The sequence below is a fragment of the Mauremys reevesii genome, linkage group 22 (genome assembly GCF_016161935.1).
Source record: "Mauremys reevesii isolate NIE-2019 linkage group 22, ASM1616193v1, whole genome shotgun sequence".
NCBI lineage: Eukaryota > Metazoa > Chordata > Testudines > Geoemydidae > Mauremys > Mauremys reevesii.
In genome coordinates this window covers 4788159-4807941 of record NC_052644.1, presented here as the reverse complement: position 1 = coordinate 4807941, position 19783 = coordinate 4788159, and the positions used below count along the sequence as shown (strand labels likewise).

Sequence of the window (19783 nt, the reverse complement as noted above, 5' to 3'; positions counted from 1 at the left end):
ACGGTGAAAGTCACTAACCACTGTAATACCTTACCCAGGGTCGTGGTGGATTCTCCAGCGCTGACGATTCATAAATCAAGATGGGATGTTTTTCTAACAGAGCTGCTCTGGAATTATTTCAGGGCAGTTCTCTGGCCCGTGCTACACAGGCGGCCAGTCTAGATGATCCTGACTGGGCTTGGAATCGTTGAGCTCACCATCTAAATAAACAAAGAGAGGATCACCACCTCCAGTTTACTGAGAGGGAAACCGAGGCACAGAGTGATTAAGTGATGTACCCAGTGCCAGCCAGAGCCAGGGTAGAAACCCAGTGTCTCTTGAGTTCTGATCTCTTAAGCACAAGATCTTCTGAGAACCTTACTGTCAAGGTCTGCCATCCCTGAAATATCCAAACACCCTGATCACTCACCCCTCAAAGCGCAATCCCCCATCCAGCACTAAGTCTCCTCGCAGGCCCTGCCCTGATGCTTATGATTTGAAGGAAAAAACCTGCTTAGTTATGGTTAAGCTTGGAAGGATTTGACTTTTATCAGTAAATGTCGGGAAACGTTCATTTTGCAGCGCACATGCGCGCGGGCACACAAACCAAAGCGAAGGAACATTCTTTCCATCGATAACAATTGAAATGTACAGATCGGCAGCGTAAGAAAAATGCTACTTGAGAACTCATTAGAGTTGGAGTTAAGGATATTAACTTTGCCTATTTTGACATGTGACGTTGACGATTTGTGTTTTAACAGTTCTAAAGCTTTAACTTCTGAATCGCAGCCTCTACTGTCATTAAATAATTATTGTCTGAGCCCCCCTCCTCGTTGTCTGTCGCCCCCTCCCCATTTCCTGTGACTGTGAAAGTTTAAACCGATAAAAATGTTTAAAGGGAGGCTTCAAACCCATAATTTTGCACAACTGTGAAACTTGATGTCGATAAATATCTGAAAAAAATGCTTTAAAATAAACATCGAGACGACCCATCAAAATGATAGAAAAATAAAACTCCAGTTCTGCCAAGCCTAGTTATGGGGCTGATGCGGATTTTTCAAATTTCTGAAGAGCCACAACTAAGTATTGCCTGCTACGGAGAAGGAAGCAGCTATGCATATAAGTAAGGCCCTACCAAATTCTCGGCCATGAGAAACGTGTCACGGACTGTGAAATTTGGTCTCCGCCTGTGAAATCTGATCTTTTGTGTGCTTTTACCCTATACTATACAGATTTCACGGGGCAGATCAGCGTTTCTCAAACTGGGGGTCCTGATCCAAAAGGGAGTTGCAGGGCGGGTCACAAGGTTATTTTAGGGGGGGTCATGATATTGCCACCCTTACTTCTGTGCTGCCTTCAGAGCTGGGCAGCTGGAGAGCAGTGGCTACTGGCTGGGAGCCCAGTTCTGCAGGCAGCGCCGCCGTCAGCAGCAGCACAGAAGTAAGGGTAGAAATACTGTAAACCCCACATCGCCTACAATAACCTTTGTGATCCCCCCACAACTCCTTTTTGGGTTAGGACCCCTACAATTACACCCCCTGTGAAATTTCAGATTTAAATAGCTGAAATCATGAAATTTTCTATTTTTAAAATCCCATGAGCATGAAATTGACCAAAATGGAGCGTTAATTTGATAGGGCCCGACACATAAGAGACTGGGGCCCTAAGATGCTGAGGGTGCCTTAGATTCTGATCTTATAGGCAGGCTCATTTGCAATTTGTGGCTGCAGATTTGTGCGCTGGAATCTAAGCTTTCACTTAATTAAAAATAAGTAAATCCATCTCTCTAGACCCCAGAACCATCTCTCTAGACCCCAGAACCAATAAATCCATCTCTCTAGACGCCACAACCCAAATTTTGCACATTTGGGTTGTTTCAGCAAATTAGTTTTGCTGCAAACATTTGGGGAAAAAAAAGTAAAAAGAAATCAGAAAAAATGAAAATGCTTCATTTCGACATCTTAAAAAAAAGTTTTGATTTTTCGCTTTGAAATGACTTTTTATTCAACATTGCCTTTAAAGCTGCTTGAAACCGTTTAAGAGTGGTCAAAGTCGATAGATACGGTAGCTAGAGAGGGAAAGAAAAGAAAACGGAGACCTGGCATTTCAGGGTCCCAGGCCAGGGTGGGAGGGAATTAAAATGGAGCTGATCCTGAAAACACCAGGACAGGCAGCATGGCAATCCGGGCTGAACTTCAGATCAGGCAGGGTGTCCCTTCCTGGCCCCGGCTATGTGCAATCTGCCTTGGGTATTGTTGTCTCCAGCAAAGGACTGTCAAGCTGAAACTGGAGATGCCCTGAGCTCCTTCCCTACCTGCTTTCTAAAGCAGCTGGTTCGTCTCCACAAACGAGGGCAGGAAAGTTTTACAACCAGTTACTTCTATTGAAAAGTTTTGTTTGGCCCAAAACTGTTCCTCCTCCTCCCTCTCCCCACCCTCACCCCCAACTTTTCGAGTTGCCAAAAGTTTTTGAAAATTTTGTTTTCAGTCCCACCCGGAATGATGCCCTCCCTCTCTCTCCCCCATTTTTCAGACTTGCCTGTGAACCGAAAAATCCATTCTTTCCCTAGCTCTAGGACAGGGGACAGACATCCCTGAGTGGGTGGGGGCCTTTAAGGAATCTGATCCTGCACATCCCAATTCTTAGCAGCCAAAGGCCATTGTGGGGCATTTCACGGGGGCGGGGGGCGCTTTGGGAGGTCACAGGATCGGCACTAAAATGGGGCTGATCCTGAAAACGGTGCAAAAGGCAGCAATGAAATTTGGGGGCCTAGCTTTGAAATTGGGGAGGGCGTCCCTTCCTGGCCCCGGGTTTGATCAGCCCGTTCCAGATCCCATCTGCCCGGTGAAAGAGGAAATCCTTCATCCATGTGGATCACTCCCATCCCTAGTCAGTATCCTGCTGTGTCACATTGCTGTGCAGCAATGAAACAGCGGCTAGGTTCCACCCCAGAGGTGGCTGCATTTCAGCACTGTGTGATCGATCCCTGTATACACTGCAGCCGTGCCTCACCCTAGAGGTAGCTGCATTGCAGTGCTGGCCTGATCCAACCCTGGCAACCCACCCTGTTAGCCACCAGTCCGATGCAGGCAAAATGAAAGGCACTGCCGGCATTTATCCGCAGCCTGCAGAAGCTCCTAGTCTTTGCTACCTGGGCCACTCCCCTCCAGCAATTACTGCCCATCACCCAGGCGATGCCATCGAGCTTCTGGATTTGATCTCCAGCTGCCACGAGGAGAGTGGTTGCGACTCGACAGCCGCTGACCCCGAGGCTGACTCTGAGAAGGAGGCTGCCATCTCTGCTCTGCAGGCACCTTATTGATTTGGACAGCCCCTCGCAGGTTCTCAGCATGCAGATTTCCCAGGAAGAAACAAGAGCGCTCGTCCGATCTCTGAAGGAAACCCACCAGCACTCCAGCTGCGATTTATCCCCCCAGTCCTGCTTCCTTCCCACTTAAAGCCAGCGACTGGGGACTGAGCCACGTGACACGAGCGTGTTTGCACGGAAGGGCAGATCCTCCCGCGCCCTGTGCGTTGCGCAGCCCTGGTGAACCTCACCCCCATTCTGAGCGGGTAACATTTAGCCCGGGCGCAAATGACCGAACAAGGCATAGCTCTGTGGGGAATCAGGCCTCGACTGATCTTGCCTCACCTGTGCTTTCTCAGCCTGATCTAAATGCAGCCAGGTTTCCTAGCCAAGACGAAGCCTAAAGGCTCGGCCACACCTGTGCTCATCTAACCCACCGGCTCCAATTCCATCTCTCCTCCATCCCTAGGCAATATCCCTTCTGCTTTAGTTCAGGGAATGGGGGCGTCCCTGGTTCGATTGCCGAGGTGTCGCTGCCCCACTCGGACCCACCGAGCGAGCTAAGGAGAACACGAACTGCAGAAGAGAGTCAATACTCCATGGGTCGGCATCTTTCAAAAGCCCACTCAGCAGCCCCCCTTGAGAACGACCGAGAACTTCCCCGCTGAGCTCCAGCGCAGTTGGATGGGGTGGGGGATTTCCTGCCTGCGGATGCTCTGACCTGGGTCCCAGGCCTGCAGTTTGCTTGCGTTCCAGCTCAGCCCAATGGACACTCAAAGCCCATTTGGACTGAGAAGAGAGAACAACAAAACCCCCCCCCCCCACCCACACACACACCCTGTCATGATTCAGACTCTCAGGGTTTTTTCCCCCACCAACAGCTTCCAATTAGGGCCCCAGGCAGCAGAAAGCAAAGGATAAAAAAGAGCAAGAAAACTCCATTCCTGGTGTAAGATCTATCAAGTCAGGGACGTCACAAGGGCAGATCTGACCCTGTTGTCGCAAGAGTAAGACGGGTTCGTGCTAACGGAAATGGTGGGAAAGGAGATCAGTAATAAGACAGCCCTAGCAGTTATCATGCATGGATCTCAGAGCACTTTGAGAAAGGCCATCAGTATTCTGCTCTCCATTTTATGATGGGGAAACTGAGGCACGGAGAGGCGAAGTGACTTGCCAGCAGGCTAGCGGCCGAGCCGGGAATAGATCCTAGATCACCTGAGTCTCAGCCTGTCACCCAGACCAGTGAGAAGTGGTGTCACTGCTGGTCTGGTAACCCTGAGTACCTCACCATGTGCTGAGTGTCTATGTGTTGAGCAGCCCTGATTCAGCAGCTCTGACTCCAGCAGCCTGCTTGTCACCCCCCCAGCCACCCCCTGAGCTCCCCCAGCCTTGGTAACCCCAGCACACCCCCCAGTCCTGACTTTCCTCCAAACCCAGCGCTGGGTTGATTCAAAATAAAAGGTTGATTTCGAATAAAAATCAGCCATGTTTCTGTAATGGAAAAGAGGGAGGTTTTAAGTGTGAGGGCTGCAGTCAGAAACGGGAACCGAAGTGACGTGAATGGGCTTTGTTGGTAGACACAACAAATCCTGCACCTCGCGGAGGGTTAGACATATGTCCCATTTCATAGTAAAGATTTATGTTGTTCAGAGCAGTGGTTCTCAACTAGGGCACACGTACTACTGGGGATACGCAGAGGTCTTCCAGGGGATACATCAACTCCTCTCGAGATTTGCCTAGTTTTACAAACAGGCTACATAAAAAGCACTAGCACAGTCAGTACAAACTCCAATTTCATACAGACGGCGACTTATTTATACTGCTCTAGAGACTATACGCTGAAATGTAAGTACCATATTAATATCCCAATGGAGTTATTTTACAATTAGGTGGTAAAAATGAGAAAGTCGGCCATTTGTCAGGGACACTTTTGTCTTTCTAGGTCTGATTTCGTAAGCAAGTCGTTTTTAAGTGAGGTGAAAGCTGGGGATATGCCAGACAAATCAGTCTCCCGAAAGGGGTACAGCAAGCTGGGAAGATTGAGAGCCACTGGACTCGATGACCGTTACAGTCCCTTCTAACCCCATGGGTCTGTGAAAAACACAGTGATTAAGACCTGAAAAACTACCAGGATGGTTATAGGGAAGATTGTTACCACACCTACAGCAAGGTGGCTCCCCTGCTCCCAACCCCCTGCCTAGAGTCTCCCACTGTGTCCTACCTAGGGGTTCTTTTCCCCTCTCTTTTATAGTCCAGAGACTTCTCCAAGTCCAGGATCCCAGCCGTGGGGAAAGATGCCATGGCTGTCCCAGGCTCCTTTTTTCCCCGCTGATGCTTTCTGCAGTGCAAAACAATCTGTCCCGGCAGCCTCCGATACGCCCATGCATGGCCGCTGAGCTGTGATGGCACCTGGATGGAGGCGTCAGCCTTTCCTGGTTTCCCCACTCCCCAGGCTTGTCTGAGTCAAACATTTTAGCTGCATATTTCCTTCCCATTTGTGTAGTGCTTTAAAGGTAATAATTGGAGATATACCAATCTCCTAGAACTGGAAGGGACCTTGAAAGGTCATTGAGTCCAGCCCCCTGCCTTCACTAGCAGGACCAATTTTTGCCCCAGATCCCTAAGCGGCCTCCTCGAGGATTGAACTCACAACCCTGGGTTTAGCAGGCCAATGCTCAAACCACTGAGCTATCCCTCCCCCATACATACCCTGTGCAGGAATATTAATGGTCAGTGTATCCTTGGTTTTCCAGGGATCCCTTACACAGATACAGATTATGACATACATGAGCAGGGGTACTCTGAACTGGTTGGCCCAGCTGACCTCACTCCCTGATCCCAGTGTATCCATTGGCATTGGGAAACAGGCTTCCGCTTCAGGGTGTTTATCCCACACCTATCCATGGCAGGTTTCTGACACCTTCCTCTGCAGTATCTGGTGCCGGATGCTGTCATACCGGGCTTGATGGGTCTTAACTCTGATCCAAACCGGGCAAGTCTCGTGTTCCTGGTATAGAGATGGGGCCGGTTCCTTCCCCATGGAACCCTCCAGCCTGTGAATCTCCCCCTCGAAAATCATCCTGTTTGAAGTAGAAATAATCACAGCACCTTTTGGCAGCCACCGGGGTGTTCGGGAGATGGCACATAGGATGGATCATGGATCCAGTCCCCCCTCGTCAGATCATCTTTGGTTGTTCGCCCCCCGCTGCGCCTGTTGGGAGGCTGTTCCAGGCTCTCCTTTCTCTGGTGGTTAGAAACCTTCTCCTGATCTCCAGCCGCAACTGATTCCTGGTCATTTCTTCTTGGGCCAACACTGTCTGTTAGCTTCACTAGCTCGTCTCCCTCCCTGGGGTTTCCACCTGCCCCCAGCTCAGCTGTCCTCGCAGCCTGTGTCTAGCCTCGCTCCCCTGGTCTCCTCTCTTGAGATCGGCTCTCCAGCACGCTGCTCATGGCCCTAGCCGTCCTCCCTCCTGTACCAGTGGGAATTCCTCTTTCGGGACCATCTTTCCTGCCATCTTGCTCAGCTTCAGTTCCTCTCCGGGTTGGCAAAGGAAGGGACGGCTCAAGGGGAAGCTGATTTATTAACTCGCGCAATCCTCACCGGGGCGAAGGTAGGAAGTGATTTTTCTCAGCACATCAGTGGCAAAGCCAAGAACAGAACCCAGGAGTCCCCGACTCCCACCCAACCACCCTGCCAACCATTAGGCCTCAGTCCCCTCCCAGCTGGGAATAGAACCCCAGAATCCCGACCTTCCAGAGCTGGGAATAGAACCCAGGAGTCCTGACTCTCAGCCTCCCTCCAATAGCCACATGGAGCAGACAGAGCAAAAGCCGCTTCTGTTGCACAGCTCAGCCCGTGGTGCCCACGTCCCCCCCGAAGCAGGGAGGTCCGCCAGGAGCTCGGGACAGGTGTTGTGCACCCAGCGCTGAGGGGAGCAGCCGCGTTATTGAGTTACCGGCTTGTGAGCCGGCGCCGCGCCGAGGGGCAGGGACATAATGTGATTGCGCTGCTCGGCCAGGCCCTTGCAAACTGCATTTCCTCCCCAGCAGCCCCCGCCGCGTCCCAGGCACCTGCTGCCTTCCTGGTACCCAACGCTCGCCCCGGGACTAATGCAGCTTCATTCCAAGTAATTGCATTATGGGCTGGGGGTAGGGGGCAGGGAGCTGTAGGGACAGGGGTGGGTCAGCTTGGCAGCTGCTTTGCGGGGAGTCAGGTGGACGTGTGTGAGGCTGGGGGGGAGGAGAGCTGCTGGGGGGGGGGACCCCAGATCTCAGGGTGACCTGTAGTGGAATAGCCTGGTGCTGCCTGGTTCATAGGTTGTAATAGTTCCTCCCCCACCCTTTTAATTTAACCCCGTGGTTCCCAGTCTGCTCCTAAGAGTTGCCCCCTCCAGTGTTACAACAGGCAAATTGCACCAGGATCCCCCCACCAGGACATTCAGGAGCCCTTGCATCTCCCCATTCAGAAAGGGAGGGGATGGGTTTGACCCCCTGGAAACCTGCTTGTGACTCCCCCTTCCCGCACCGTGGGGTGAACAGCCCCAGGTGGGGAGTCTCTCATTTAAGCCATTATCTTTCAAAGGGCATTCAGTAATAATTCATTATAATGCCATATATAGTAGTTATATAGGAGCTATACTTCCTCCATGAAGTAGATCCCAGCTCATGGAGGGGAGTGGGGTCTAGTGGTTAGAGCAGGAGGGGCTGGGAGTCAGGACTCCTGGGCTCTATCCCCAGAGCTGGGCGGGAATATAATTTATAGCTCTTATATAGTGCTTTTAAATTGGTGGATCTCAAAGCTTTACAAAGCAGGGCAGTAGCCCCGTGTACAGTTGGGGAAACTGAGGCACAGAGCTGGGAAAAGATGAGCCCTCCCACTGGGCCAGTGGCAGCACCAAGAATAGTACCCAGCTCCCCCCACTCTCAGCCCAGTGCTGTAGCCATCAGCCCATAGCGCTCCCATGGTATTTGTAACGGGGGGGGGGGGATGCCACTGTGAGGAATAAAGAGATCCCTGCCCAGATGTTTAGGATGAGCAATGTGGGGGTCAAACTGGGAGGGGAGTGAGTCATTCTCACAAGCCACACCCACAAAGCAAGCCCCGCCCACTCAAGATGACAAATTGAGGTGCCATTTACAGTAGATTGTCCCGGTGAGGGAGGAGGAGGAGTTAAATGTGAAAGTTACTATCCCCTCCAACACTGAAAAGGTTTTAACCACAATGGAATAGAATCCAAAATCTGTTCTGGGATAGCCCAGAGAGGGTTCTGTGCCCAGCTCTGGGAGGGGCATGGGTCAGAGCGGCGGCACGGGCAGTCAGGACTCCTGGGTTCCCTTCCCAGCTCTGGAATAGCGCATCTGGCTTTGAGCAGCAATTAAAGAGTTAACATTGAGATGTGGTGTGCCATTACTAGGTTTCAGAGTTAACGTGCCACGGAGCTACAGGAGGTCAGTTTGCCTTTCTCTCAGAGCTGTTGGCGGCAGACGTGGCACACTCGGTTCACGATGCTCAAGGTTTTCTCTGCGTAAGTCCTGGAGACGTAATGAGACTTTTAAATGGCGGCTGAGATTCCACAGCCTCCCCAAAACAGCCCCACCTCTGTGAGGTGGCCCAATTAAGCCAACCAACCAAACTGAGACCCCTGCTGCGGCCCAGAGATCACACGTAGCTGGGGCCAAGTGCAACCTCCAGTTGGCAAAGTTCTAGAAAGTCCGGAGCTGGAGGCAGACTCTAAGAATCTCTTTCCCCGCCCCCACACCTTAGACAAAGCGTGAGGTGTCCCATATCCACTCCAGCTCAGACCCATCTCTCTCTCTGCAATGCAGGGTCTCCGTCCCAGAGCTGGCTCGAGGGAGACAGGCTCTGCTGGACTGGGATGGGGGCACTGGGTAGGTTCTCCTCCTTTCCCTTCCATACTCCTTCCCTACCTGACCATTTCCCCTCTTCCAACCTTCCTCCCCCTGCTGCTCTACCTGAGGGCTGACCACGCAAAGCAAGGAACAGCCCGGCCCACAGCACTCCATGCCCCCATGGAAGAGACAGGGCTCCAACCTTGGCAGGCACGGATCTCTCTCCCCAGGGCCAGCAGAGAATCCCAGATGCACCAGATGCTCAGGTTGACAACCAGAACATCCAACATATATGGCCCTGCCTACTGGTCACTACTGCCCTCCTCTCCCTAGGCCTCAAACAGAACCCAGGAGTCCTGACTCCCAGCCCCACCTCCTCCCCTGCTCAATTCACTAGGCCTCACTCCCCTCCCAGAGCTGGCAATAGACCCCAGAAGTCACAGAAATCATTAGAAATGTAGGACTGGAAGGGACCTCAATAGGTCTCTAGTCCAATCCCCTGCACCGAGGCAGGACTAAGTATTATCTAGCCCAGCCCTGACAGGGGTTTGTTCAACCTGCTCTTAAAAACCTGCAATGACGGAGATTCCACAATATCTTTGGATGATTTGTTCCCGAGCTTAACTAGCTTGACAGGAAGTTTTTCCTAATGTCCAACCTAAATCTCCCTGGCTGCAATTGAAGCCCATTGCTTCTTGTCCTGCCCTCGGAGGTTAAGAAGAACAAATTTTCTCCCTCCGCCTTGTAACACCCTTTTATGTATTTGAAAACTGTTATCATGTCCCCTCTCAGTCTTCTCTTTTCCAAACTAAACAAACTCAGTTTTTTCAATCTTCCCTCATGTTTTCTAGACCTGTAGTCATTTTTGTTGCTCTCGCTGGACTTTCTCCAATTGGTCCACATCTTTCCCGAAGTGTAGTGCCCACAACTGGACACAATACACCAGCAGAGGCCTTAGCAGCGCGGAGTAGAGCGGAAGAATTACTTCTCGTGTCTTGCTTACAGCACATCTACAAATACAGCCCAGACCGAGGTTCACTTTTCTATGCAACAGCGTTACATCCTTGACTCATGTTTCGTTTGTGATCCACTCTAGCGTCCAGTTCCCTCCTACAGGGCGCACTTTACATTTGTCCTTATTGAATTTCAGCCTCTTTATTTCAGACCATTTCTCTAGTTGATCATTTTGAATTTTAATCCAGCCCTCCAAAGTGCTCGCAACCCCACCCAGCTTGGTATCGTCCGCAAACTTTATAAGTGTCTCTAGCCTGTGTTTGCCAGAAGCTGGGAATGGGCGACAGGGGATAAATCGCTTAATGATTCCCTGTTCTGTTCATTCCCTCTGGGGCACCTGGCACTGGCCACTGTCGGAAGACAGGATGCTGGGCTAGATAGACCTTTGGTCTGACCCAGTACAGCCGTTCTTATGTTCTTAAGTGCACTTTCTATGCCATTATCCAAATCATTGGTGAAGATATTAACTAGAACCGGACCCAGGACAGATCCTTGCGGGACCCCACTCGATATGCCCTTCCAGCTTGTGAACCACTGATCATTACTCTCAGTTTTCCAACCAGTTCTGCACCCATCTTATAGTAGGAGATTGATATCCAGCCCCCCTGCGCTAACCCATTCGCCTCCCAGAGCCAGGCACAGAATCCTCGCTGGGCCATCCCAGAACAGGCTGGATTCTAGTCCATCATGTTTAAAATCTTGTTGGTGTTGGGAGGGGCTGGGAGTTTTCATGTTTAACTCCTTCCCCTCCCACACCTGCGATAAACTTGACATAGGAATAATCTGTTGGGGGGGTGTAGTTCCCCCCCCCACACACACTCACATCAATTCCCCATCACATGAAAGCCACCCCACTCCCCCCAAAAGGGTGTCAAGTGTCTAATTACTGTTGACCTGCGAGTGGCTCATCGCAACCACTTGATAAAAAAGCAATTTTGTCTGGCAGCGGCAATTAACGCGGCTGAACGTTAACATGCCTGTCAGTGGCATTCATCTCCCATTATTATCATGTCTCTCCGTAACAGGGAGGGGGGGTTGCGCTGGCACAAATGTATTCAGGCGGCATTCAGAACAATTGTGCCTGTTCCTTGGATCCGCGCGCACGCACTGCCTGGATCAGAGACCGGAGCTGGCCTGGCGTCCCTCCCCCCTCAGGTTGGTCTGCGGGGCCCTCCGACCAGTGCTGAGTCCGTCTCCTCCTAGGGCTTTGCAAAGCAGCAGGTCCAGTGTCCTTATCCCTTCGTGCAAGGTGGTGGAGTGACTCACCGCAAGGTCCCGTGCAAGGGTAGTGGCAGGGTTTGGAATTGACCCCAGGGGTCCTGGCTCCCAGCCTATCCTGCTCTAAGTGCTAGCTACAACATCCTTCTCCACAGCTGGGGCTAGAACCCAGGAGTCCTGCCTCCCAGCCCACCCTGCTCTAATCACAAGATCCCATTCCACTCCCTGAGCCCGAAATAGAACCCAGGAGTCCTGACTCCCAGCCTCCTCCCTGCCAGCTCTAAGCACATCCCATTCCCTCCTCCCTGCCAGCTCTAAGCACATCCCATTCCCTCCCAGAGCTGTGAATAGAACCCAGGAGTCCTGATGCCCAGCCCGCCCACCCCTCTCAGCCATTAGACCCCCACTCCCCTCCCAACAGCTGGAAATAAAACCCAGGAGTCCTAACTTCTATCCCGCCCTGCTCTAACCCACCAGCCCCCAACTCCATTCCCAGGGCTGGCAGGAGAACCCAGGAGTCCTGGCTCCCAGTCCTGTGCTCAGTTCACTAGACAGGAAATCAAGGCCAGCCACAGCTTGGGGTTGGGGATGAGGGGGGGGTGTAAAGAAATCTGCCACCTAAAATCACCCAAGTTTGAAGCCAACTGTACAACTGCATGAAGTAGAGCCAGGCCAGCCTGTCTGGGCTGTCCAGTGCCCCCTGGTGGCCAGGCTGGGAATCATGTGCTCACACTGTGCTCATCAGAGTATTGTGCACTCTAGTAGCTACATGGGTCTTCTTAATCTATGGGGTGCCCACCCCTCCCACCCCCCGGGAGAGGGGAAAGGCCTCCGCGTGATGGTGGCTGTTCCTCCTCAGGTGGCCAGCACTGAAAGGGTTAACAATGTTGGGGTGGGGGGTGAGGTGTCATTGGGCAGCAGGGTTAACACGCCATTCAGCTGAATGGGGGCAGTGCTCCACTGTGCAATCCAGCCATGGTATAAACAGGTGTAGTGACATTGAGTTACACCAGGGTGGAGTTTGACCCTTAGAGGCATCTTGACTCCTTTTGCAGATGCAGTTCAGGAGCACTGCAGGGTGGCCTGTTTAGTGGGGTAAATCCTGGCTTGGGCCATCACAAATGGGCCTGGTAGTCAGTCTAATCAACCCAGGTGGGGGAGGGCAGTTTAAGGACCCCAAAGTGCCTGAACAGACTGTGATAACCTCACCCTACACTGAAATGCAGCTGCCTCTGGGGTGGGGTACGGCAGCTGTTTATAAAGGGCACTATCATCTGGTGCTGAAATGCCAGGATTTTCTTTCCTGAATGTGACTCCCTGCAGTGCACCTTAACTTAGCTGCCTCTGGGGTAGGATGTTTATGCAGGATTCCCTCACCTGGTATTGAGCTAGGGCTGCCTCTTGGGTGGGGCAGTGGGGGCTATTGGTACAAAGATGTCTCATCCAGTGCTGAGATGCAACCGCCTCTGGGGTACAGCATGGCAGACGTTTATACAGGGATCGTTCACACGCTGTCGAGATGCGGCCACCTCTGGGGTAGGGTGCAGCAGCTGTTTACACAGGAATCCCTTGCCCAGAGGCAGCCGCTTGCGGGGAGGGGCGCAGGGGCTGTGTGACGACGAGGCCGCATGCCAATCTAGGGCAGGCCATGAAGAGAAATCCTGCACCCACTGACGGGAATTTAAAGCGGCGAGATACAATCAACCAGGCTGGAATTTGGCCAGGACCCCAGCGTTAACCTTCCTGTCTCTTGCAGAAATTGCAGTGGGATATCAATTTGCATCTCATCTGAAAGCCAGCCCATTATTCCTCTTTCCCCTGAGCAGCTGGGGTGGAAGGGGGGGAGGGCCATGCCACCAGGTCACGGCTCAGCATTTTAAACACCTTCAGGGGCTGAGGCTGTTGTGTGTTGAGCCCTGGGACCTGCCCACACAGCTCCATGGGTGCCCCATTCACCCTCACTCCTGAAACCAGACAGTGGGCTCAGGACATGGGATGCTGGCAGGCAGCTGCTGGGGGAGGTTCGTCTCATGGACCCCCTCCCCACCCACACATCTGGCCAGATGTGGCCTTATTTAAACAGCTGCTTTTGATGGCTCGGGGGCTGGATAAAGGGCATGCAACCTACACCAGAAGGGAGGCCGGAGCTCGGATCAGCGGTGTTGATTGGAGTGAGGCATGCGGAGCAAGCAGGGTGTCTGCGGATCCTGCCCTGCAGCAGCCCTGTGGGTGCACAGCTGCTGTCAGCCTCCGGGGCTGGCAATGCAGGACATTTCGTCGGCCCTGCACGATGGTCTGTGGAACGTAGGCTGAGATCTCCTTTTGGGCCCGGGCCACGGTGAGCACCTGGAGATGGGACAAGGCACCTGGGGCCTTCCATGGCACAGTGAAAGTATCAAACCATTGTGATTATTGTTGATTAGGTGTATTACGGTAGCACGTAGGTGCTCCAGTCACAGACCAGCCCCCACATGGTGCTAGACATTGCACACTTTTCTTCCTATTAGGTGTATTACGGGAGCATCTAGGCACCCCGGTGGTGGGCCAGGATCCCATTGTGCCAAGCACTGTACATTTGTATTGCTATTAGGTGTATTACGGTAGCACCTAGGCACCCCAATTATGGACCAGGACCCCATTGTGCCAAGCACTGTACATTTGTATTGCTATTAGGTGTATTACAGTAGCACCTAGTCACCCCAGTCAGAGACCAGGATCCCATTGTGCCAAGCGGTGTACATTTGTATTGCTATTAGATGTATTACGGTAGCACCTAGGCACCCCAATTATGGGCCAGGACCCCATTGTGCAAGGCGCTGTACAAATTCAGAACAAAAAGACAGTCCTGAGTATAAGACAGGGGACACCAGGTGGACACAGGCAGGCAGGAGATTGCTGTTAGATTTCCCAAGCTGCGGCTTTTCATGGGGGCTTTGGTCCCAGCTTGGCTTTCCCATCCACTCGGTTATTTCGAGCAGCTGTCCCCTCTTCCCTGTTCCCCCTCCCCCGGACCGGAGTTGTCGGTTTTGCAAACCCAGGCAGGTGGTGGCCAGCTCTGGAAATCGAGTCACTTTGCTGGGGCGCGGAGCATGTACAAGAAAGCCTTTGCGATGGCGAGCTAATCCCAGCGGCACCGAAAGCATTGGCGCCGCCGGTGCCCGGCCCAAGTGAGCTGCATAGTAAATTTGTTCTCTCTCTGTCTCTCTCTTCTCTTCTCAGTCTCTGGACGGGTTTGTGTTTGCACTTAACCAAGAGGGGAAGTTTCTTTACATCTCCGAGACGGTGTCTATTTACCTCGGGCTCTCGCAGGTAGGAGCGATGCGAGCTGTGTACTAACATGAATAATGGATACACCCGCTGGAAATGAATTCCAATCAGGTGGCCAGACCATGCGGCGGCTTAAAACGCATGAGCAACGTGACCTGGTGGGCTGCAGTGAGAATCACAAGGCGACGATCTACCAGGTCTGGTGCATCAGTGGCTGGAAAAGTGCCTCCCATTTCACCGCTGAGCATCAGTGTTACGCCCAGCAATCCGGCTCCCATTGAGACCGGTGGCAAATCTCTCGTTAAGTTCAGTGAGAGCAAGATCCAGGCAGTGACTGTCTAATGGAAACAGACAGGAGCAAGGTGGTCTAGCGGTTAGAGCACAGGGCTGGGAGTCAGGACTCCTGGGTTCTTATTCCTGGGGCTGGTAGCCAGGACTCCTGAGTTCTGTTCCTAGCCCTGAGAAGGGAGTGGAGTCTAGTGGTGGGGCAGGTGGTTGTGGAGGCAGAACTCTTCCGCTGGCTTTATCAGTGACTGTGGGCTGCTCTATGCCTCAGTTTCCCCATCTGTGAAATGGGGATAATGATACCGACCTCCTTTGAAACACACTTTGAGGTCTGCAGCTGGAAAGTGCTGAGTAGTCAGACTAGCTTAAGGTCTGAATTGTCGTGTATTGGGGGCTGGATGTGCTAATGGGCTCCCACTGGTCAGAGCCAGGAGAGGCCTAGATGCAGAGGGGTTTGCTCCAGGGTGATCAGATGTCTCCAGTTCCCCCACCCTGCAGAGGGATCCTTGGGGCGTGTAACCAGTCTGGGTATCTGATGGGAACTACAGCGGGTCGGAAAATCAATTTTCTGCCCTGGGAGAAATGTTGAAGCTTCTGTTTATTTTTTTACCATCCCACATCGGGAGAAAAAGCCAAAATTTAGAAATTTTTCGTGCAATGAAGTTCCTTCCCCCCCCTCAACTTTCATGTTGGGCCAATCAAAACATTTCATTTTGCTTTTACATATATATAAAAGAAAGCAAATTTTGAAATGACAAGTCAGTTTCTATAGGAAAAATCAAAACTTTTCATGGGCGGTTTTTTAATATGATTTTGAAAAATATTTCCATTTTATTGAAACAGCCCCCCCCCCATGGGGCAGATTGGGGGCATGGCTGGAGCACATTGCGCTGTGGCTCTTCTCTGCCCCCCTGCCCAGGTCCCAGAGGGGGTAGATCGGGGGTGTGGCTGGAGTGCATTGCGCTTTGGCTATTCTCTGCCCCCCAGGCTCCATGGGGAGCAGAACATGAGTTAGAGCAGCCCTGAGGCTGCTCTAGGTGACACTTGGGGGGCTAGGCACAGAAGCCACCTCCGCCTACCCTTGTCCCCAAGTGCAGAGATGGAATAACTCAGCATCAGGCCCAAAGCCTTTTGGCAGGGATGGGTACAACCTACAACGCTTTAGACCCAGCCCAGTTTCAGGTCAAGACGTCCCCAGATCCATGGCTTTGGTTCAGCCTCATCTCTGCATTCAGGGGTAAGGATCTTCCCCGAGCTCTGACCCTGGCCTAGCAGCCAGAAGCAGAACCCCCTTCCATCCCTGGCCAAACCTGATAATACTCCCCCCGCCCTGGCACCTTGATCTGTCCCCTCTACGAACCTAATGGAGACAGACCACACGATGCAAATCAGCTCTTGGAGGGCTCAGGGCTCATCCCGGACTCCCCCCGACCCGCCCGGGCCCTCCGCCACGCAGATGCCATTTTAGCACCAAGTCTCTTTGCACAAAGGAGGCAGGCGTTTCCCCCACCACGTCCCCAGCGAAGCCAGGACACGCACGGGAATGGCCCTTTAGCAAACACCGGGGCTTTGTCTTATCTGAGTTTCACCTGCACCAGAAAACCTTGGGGCCGCCTCCCCTTCTCCTTGTCTGTCGCTGTGTCTCTTGGCCCTGGCAGCGTGAATAATTAATAGCAGCAATTATCTCGGCAACAAATGAGGGCTCTCGTACACGTGTTGTGTTGCCGTATGACTGATGATTGTGTTAAAGGCTGGATTGACTACGGCTGGTCGGGGGGGGGGGGGGGATTGAGCGCCCGGACAAAGGGGCACTGAACTGAGCCACCTTTGTATAAATGCCCTGGTGAATTCTCGGTGATGGACTTCAAGTATCCACAACACACACACACACACACACACACACACACACACACACACACACACAGACTGTCACACAGCAGGGCTCATCCCTTCCAGCAGAGGGCAGCAGGGACACACACACACACACACACACACACACACACACACACCTTCCAGCGGGGGGTGACAGGCAGACACAGAAGGACTCGGCCCGTCCAGCAGGAGGCAGCGCGCACACACACACACACACACACACACACAGAGCAGGCTCAGCAGGGCCCCACACAGAGAGAGCAGGGCCTATCCCCTCCAGCAGGGGGCAGCAGAAATAGGGACACACACACACACACACACACACACACACACACACACAGAGCAGGCTCAGCAGGGCCCCACACAGAGAGAGCAGGGCCTATCCCCTCCAGCAGGGGGCAGCAGAAATAGGGACACACACACACACACACACACACACACACACAAAATGCTTCAGATCTGTCGGTCACTTTGATCTCTCTGGTTCCAGGTTGCCCTGCAGAGTAAGGGGCAGGGGGCTCAGATCTGGGTTCAGTTCCCCGCGCCGCCCCAGATATGCTGCGTGAACTCAGGCTGCTCGGTCAGCGTCAAGGGGCCGTAACGTGGTGGAATGCCGTGTGCTGCGGGAGGGGGCTGCACTGGCTGGTGGAAGGACCCTGTGCCCAGCCCCCTGGTGTAGGGTGTGGATTGGGGGCATGGCCAGAGCCCCTCAGGGCCCATGGGGGCTGGATCAGGAGCATGACTGGGGTGGACTGTGCTGTGACTCTTCTCTGTCTACCCTGAGCCATCAGGGCAGCCCAGCAAACAAGCCAGGACTCCTGGGTTCTCATCCCAGCTCTAGGAGCGGAAGTGGATTTAATGGTTTGACTGGGGGAACAGGGTGGAGGGGGGAGCTGAGAGTCAAAACTCCTGGATTCTATCCCCCGTTCTGACCCCGCAGACACCCCTTCTGCGTGCCTCAGTTTCCTCCCCTGTAAAATGGGATAACTGGGCGGGTTGGCTGTGTGATTAAATACCCGTGATGCGCTTTGAGATCTTAACGGTGACGTCTGACCATTAGCCCCAACAGGAGCCGAGGATCTGGAAAGCCGACCCCCTCCCTCCCGCCTGTCCCCCAACCCATGCAGAGCCCAAACACCTCACGCTCCCTTCAATAATGCAGCCCGGTGTTCTGTACCCCCCATTTTTCTTTCCCTTTCAGTTCTAATCGCTGTAGGGGAAACGTGGAGTTGAAAGGCAGAGCCTGGGCTCAGAGCCCTGCGCTGAGCAAAGGAAAGGATCAATCCATCGATCGGGCCGGCTGCAGGCTCCCACCGCTGCCCCCTGGCACCTCCCCCAGCTCTGTGCCTTTCCCATTGTTCTCTTGTTGTCGAGATGAAGAACAGAGAAACTTCAAAGATGTTCTTCGGCTCCTTTCTTCTGCTTTGGAACAATAGATCCTGTCAGCCAGAGCCAGTCAGACCAGTGTCCGGCCTGACTTACTGCATTCTGCTGGTCTCCGGAGAGTGCATCCCTCCTGGCCTGAGTATGGGGGGAGCGCTCAGTCCCCAGCCGGGATGCAGCAAGCATAACTTGGTTCAGTGTCCGGGGGAGGAAGGGATTGCAGCTGGGGAAACAGCCTCTGATGGGGAAACTGAGGCACAGGGTGGGGCGATCACCCGAGGTCGTCAAGAGGCAGCTGGCAAGAGAACCCAGCTCCATCACTGGATTATGCTGATGGCTCGGGGCAGGAAGAGGACGGTGGGGGCCGTGGCGAGCTGACCATTTGCCTGGTGCCAGTTCTGCCTCATTACCAGCTGCTAAATTGCATTCGCTGCTCTCCCAGGATGGCTTTGCCATGGGAGGGGCCATGCACAAGGGGACCAGGGGCTGTTCCCATCAGTGCTGGGGTCCAGTGCATGGGGCATGGGAGAAACAAACCCCACAAATCCCCAAGTATTTCCCCCCTCTGCTCCCTCTCCTGCACCTGGGCCCCTACTCAGCCACCGATGATCCAGGAGCTTTGCCCTGTCCATGACAGTGGGGTCTCCTCCCGGTCTCCCCTGGGATACTCCTTCTCCAGGGGGTTGGGGGAAACAGGGGGCACCTGGGTTGGGGAGATCCACCTAACCTTTGTAGCTCCGGGCCGGGGTAAGGGAGACAGAATCTTGGAGCAGTGCCCTGCGCAGAGATAGGGCGTCCTCTCCCGGGTGAGCAGCTCCAGCCACGTTCCCTGACTGGAGGTGAGTTTAGCACAGCAGGGCGCCTGTGTGCGGGGAAAGTCCCGGTGGTGGGATTCTGCTTCAGAAAGCAACCACCACCTGGCCACTGGGCTCTTCGTCTCTTCTTGGCCTGGCTGTCACGCAGTTATTGCTGTTGCAGTTGCCATGTGGTTACATTTCAGTGCTGGGTGAGCGATGCCTGTATAAACGGCTGCCACACCCCACCCCAGAGGTGGCTGCATTTCAGTGCTGGGTGAGCGATGCCTGTATAAACGGCTGCCACACCCCACCCCAGAGGTGGCTGCATTTCAGTGCTGGGTGAGCGATGCCTGTATAAATGGCTGCCACACCCCACCCCAGAGGTGGCTGCATTTCAGTGCTGGGTGAGCGATGCCTGTATAAACGGCTGCCACACCCCACCCCAGAGGTGGGTGATTCGATTCCAATGCCAGTCTGTCAGATGTTTTGGGATCTTGGAATACAATATGCTTTAGAAATAGAAGAGATGGCAAGGGAATTATGCATGATGCTCTGGTGTATGTACTTGGTCTAATGGTTAGAGCAGGCATGAGGGAGACTGGGAGTCAGGACTCCTGGGCTCTCCTATCTCTGAGGGAGTGTGGTGCAAAGGCTTGTTTAGGGGCCTGGCAGTGAGGACACATAATTAGTTGTATTAAAATAATGCCTAGAGGCCCCCCCCGACTGAGCTCAGGGCTCCGTTGTGATGGTGCTGCACAGACCCCAGCTGAGATCAGCACCCCCTTGTGCCGGGTGCTGCATAGACACAGCC

At 53.3% G+C, this 19783-nt stretch overlaps 1 protein-coding gene across 1 annotated transcript in view; it reads left to right on the top strand.

Annotated features, from left to right (window-relative positions):
- The window catches only part of NPAS1 (neuronal PAS domain protein 1), a 96110-nt gene that overhangs the window by 53709 nt on the left and 22618 nt on the right, over positions 1-19783 (top strand). The window contains exon 5 of the mRNA XM_039511042.1: positions 14588-14677. Coding sequence (XP_039366976.1) covers positions 14588-14677 — 90 coding nt within the window. The remainder of the gene's footprint in view (positions 1-14587; positions 14678-19783) is intronic.